Source organism: Penaeus japonicus, unplaced genomic scaffold, assembly GCF_977035675.1.
Source record: "Penaeus japonicus unplaced genomic scaffold, GWHDUDI00000001_assembly GWHDUDI00000005, whole genome shotgun sequence".
Taxonomy (NCBI): Eukaryota; Metazoa; Arthropoda; class Malacostraca; order Decapoda; family Penaeidae; genus Penaeus; species Penaeus japonicus.
The window spans coordinates 1,517,818-1,520,909 of NW_028234407.1; the positions used below are offsets into that span (position 1 = coordinate 1,517,818).

General features: G+C 52.3%; 1 protein-coding gene across 1 annotated transcript in view; it reads right to left on the bottom strand.

Moving 5' to 3' along the window:
* LOC147471750 (uncharacterized) overlaps positions 1–3,092 on the bottom strand; it is a 59,405-nt gene that overhangs the window by 5,129 nt on the left and 51,184 nt on the right. Inside the window, exon 2 of the mRNA XM_086536777.1 lies at positions 96–2,224. Within this exon, the coding sequence (XP_086392903.1) occupies positions 96–2,051 (1,956 nt within the window). The 5' untranslated portion in view covers positions 2,052–2,224. The remainder of the gene's footprint in view (positions 1–95; positions 2,225–3,092) is intronic.

Genomic DNA, 3,092 nt, shown 5'->3' on the forward strand with positions numbered 1-3,092 from the left:
ATCACCACCAACACCCTCATCATCAACACCATAATCATCACCATCAACCCCATAATCACCACCAACACCCTCATCATCAACACCATAATCATCACCATCAACCCCATAATCACCACCAACACCACAATCATCACCATTAACACCATACTCATCACATCGACACCATCCTCCTCTGACTCACCTGCAGAAGAACCGATGACGACATACAGCGAGCCGCGTCCGTTTCCCTCGTCGTCTGACCTTTTGACTTCGCTCTCCTTCGCCGATTGCAGAGCAGGATGCAGAGTTGCTCGGGCGTCCGGATGCGCGAGGTAAGGGAGAGAGACGGTGTACAGACCCCTATCCGAGCCTCGAGTGTTGTCTCCGAGGACCGGTAGTCTTATCCGGAGGCCGTAGTCTTCGGGCGGGGAATCGGACGCTGGGATCGAGGAGGCCTTGTTCAGGCGCGTTTTGGGAGGCAGTTTCGGCGGCTTTTCTTCGGCGAGCGGCGAGGAGCGGAAGAAGGCCCTGAGGGAGCCCGTCGCCCTGCCTCGTTTCTCGAGAGTGCCTCCTCCTCCTCCTCCTCCTCCTCCTCCTCCGCCCTCGGAAGAGTCTTGGAGGTCGTCCTCCGGGCAGAGCGTTGCCGTGGAGGAGGAGGGACTCGTGCCTTCGCTCTTCTGCGAGTGGAGGAACAGCTTGAGGTCATCCGCGAGGATCTTGGGCTTCCTGTCGGCGACGGAGCCCCGCGGGCCGACGGGTGGAGGCGAGTCCTGCTCCTCGCCAGAGCCATCGTGTCTGAAAGCTGTCACGGCCTCGTCTTCGTCTTCGTCGGGTGCCTGGCCTCCCACTGTGGCGTAGATGGGTTCCTCGAACCAGCTGTCTTGATTCCAGGCCGGCGAGGCGGCCCAGGGTGAGGGGTCTTCGACGCCGGCCTCTCGGAGGGCGCATTCGAACACGTTCTCGTAGGTGGGCTCGGCCGCCCCCGGGTCGGACGTGTTAGCGTAGATGGTGGCGCTACTGCAGCGGCTGCACGAGCGACTCGTCCTCCACAATTCGCGGTTCCAGAGGCGCTCGTCCTCCAACTCAGCCTCCTCGTCGGCCAGGTCCTTGGGGCTCATCCTTGAAGTCGCATCCGTGAACGCCCAAGCCTTCCCGTTCCCTCCTGGAGCCGCGGGGCGCCACTGGGAGCTGGGTTCTCTGATCATGGTTTCCGTCAGGAACACCCGGCCCGTGGGGCTGGGCTCGCCCTCAGGAATATCTTGCCTTGGATGGGACGCCGCCCTTTGGCCGTAGAGCCGGAGGTCGCTGGCCACTTGGTACGCGGAGGGCAAGGTCGGGGAGCAGTGCTCTGAAGGGGACTCCGGAGAGGCGAGCTCGTGGGGACTCTGATGGCGGGGCGTCTCGGCCGCGATCGGGGGCGGCTTCCACCTGCCGCTCGAGCGACGCGGGTCGGCGGCGTCGTCGAAGTAGACAGCCGTGGGCCCGCATGAGGAAGACATGCACGAGGGATGGCGAAGGATGCTGCACTCCGTCCTCCCGTCAGACTCGTCTAGGGACGTCAGGCTCCTGTCGATGACGGAATCACGATGGCCATGAGGGTCAGGACAGACAGCTCTCCCTCCAGGAGTGACCATGAGAGCCCGCCGCGCCTTCCCACGCCCCTCCCCTTCGCCATCGTCAGAGGGAGCCACGGGGATGGAGAAGGAGGAGGCCCCTTTCCCGAAGTCCCCCCACGCATCCTCCTTTTCCCTCTCCTTCGTTCCCTCAATTCCCTGGCGACCTGTGAAAGGACCACTGTCACCTCCTGCTTCCCGACGGCGTTTAGCACCGTAGCGCAACGACTCCGCCAGCTTATGGTCGTCGCAGGAAGCCCGAGTCAAAGTCGTTCCTCCTCCTAGACGCTCTCCTCCAAAGTCTTCTTGAGCTGAAGCACGACCTCTCGCACCGTCAGAGACACGGGTTATCGGCGAGGCCACGGCAGGTCGTTCCAGGGAATCAGAATATACTTGCGTGTTGCAGCACCCAAGGGACGACCCGGGGGTCTTTCGAACGTCTTTGCTCTGATCTTTCATCTTGCAACAAGTTTGAAATTAATTTCCCTCCGCTTTGGCAACGCGGGTAAATGAAACAAACACTCGCATCAGAGATTCAGTAAAAAAAGAAAAAAAAAAAAGAAAAAAACAAGTATCCATCTCTAGTTCTCCCTGTGATTAATTTGAACTTCTATTGAACTCTCCGTCAAAAGCTGAAATGATATCAATATCAATCACATTAAGCAATCAGGACGACCATAACATCATACCACAGACATTCGTCGAGATAGATGGACGCTATATAACGAATCCTCAGCATTATTATTTAACGCTCACACATCCTTTTTCGGTGCCGTGAAAGAGTGCCATATTGTAGTTATGTAGTGCCTTTATGTGACGTGGGAGCTGTTATATAGTGCCGTTATGGGGACAGCTAGAGAGACCGCCCCATACATCCTAATTTACGCAGTTATTTAGAGTCTATAACATGCCAGTCACCATCTTAATGACGTGAGATGAAGTGTTCCTATGTTCATGTCTCGGGCTGGGGAGGTAGAGGGGTGGGGGTGGGGGTGGAGGTGGGGGGGGGGAAGGAGAGAGAGCGTCGGAATTTCGGTTAATATTTTAATACTCTCTTCTTTATTTATTGCGCTCTGTTTCTCATGCTCTCTTTCTTCTTCTCTCTGTCTCTGGCTCCCTTTTTCGTCTATCCTCTCTTTATTCTCTTCACTTATTTTAACTCTCTCTCTCCCCCCCATTCCAACTTTCTGCTTCTGTTTATACTGTACATACTGTGTGTATATACTATATATATATATATATATATATATATATATATATATATATAATATATATATATATATATATAGTATATATATATATATTTATATATATATATATATTATAATATATATATATTATATAATATATATACATACTGTGTGTATACTATATATATATATATATATATATATATATATATATATATATATATATATATATATATAATATATATATATATATTTATTGTGTGTGTGTGTGTGTGTGTGTGTATGTATATAGATAGATATATAGATATAT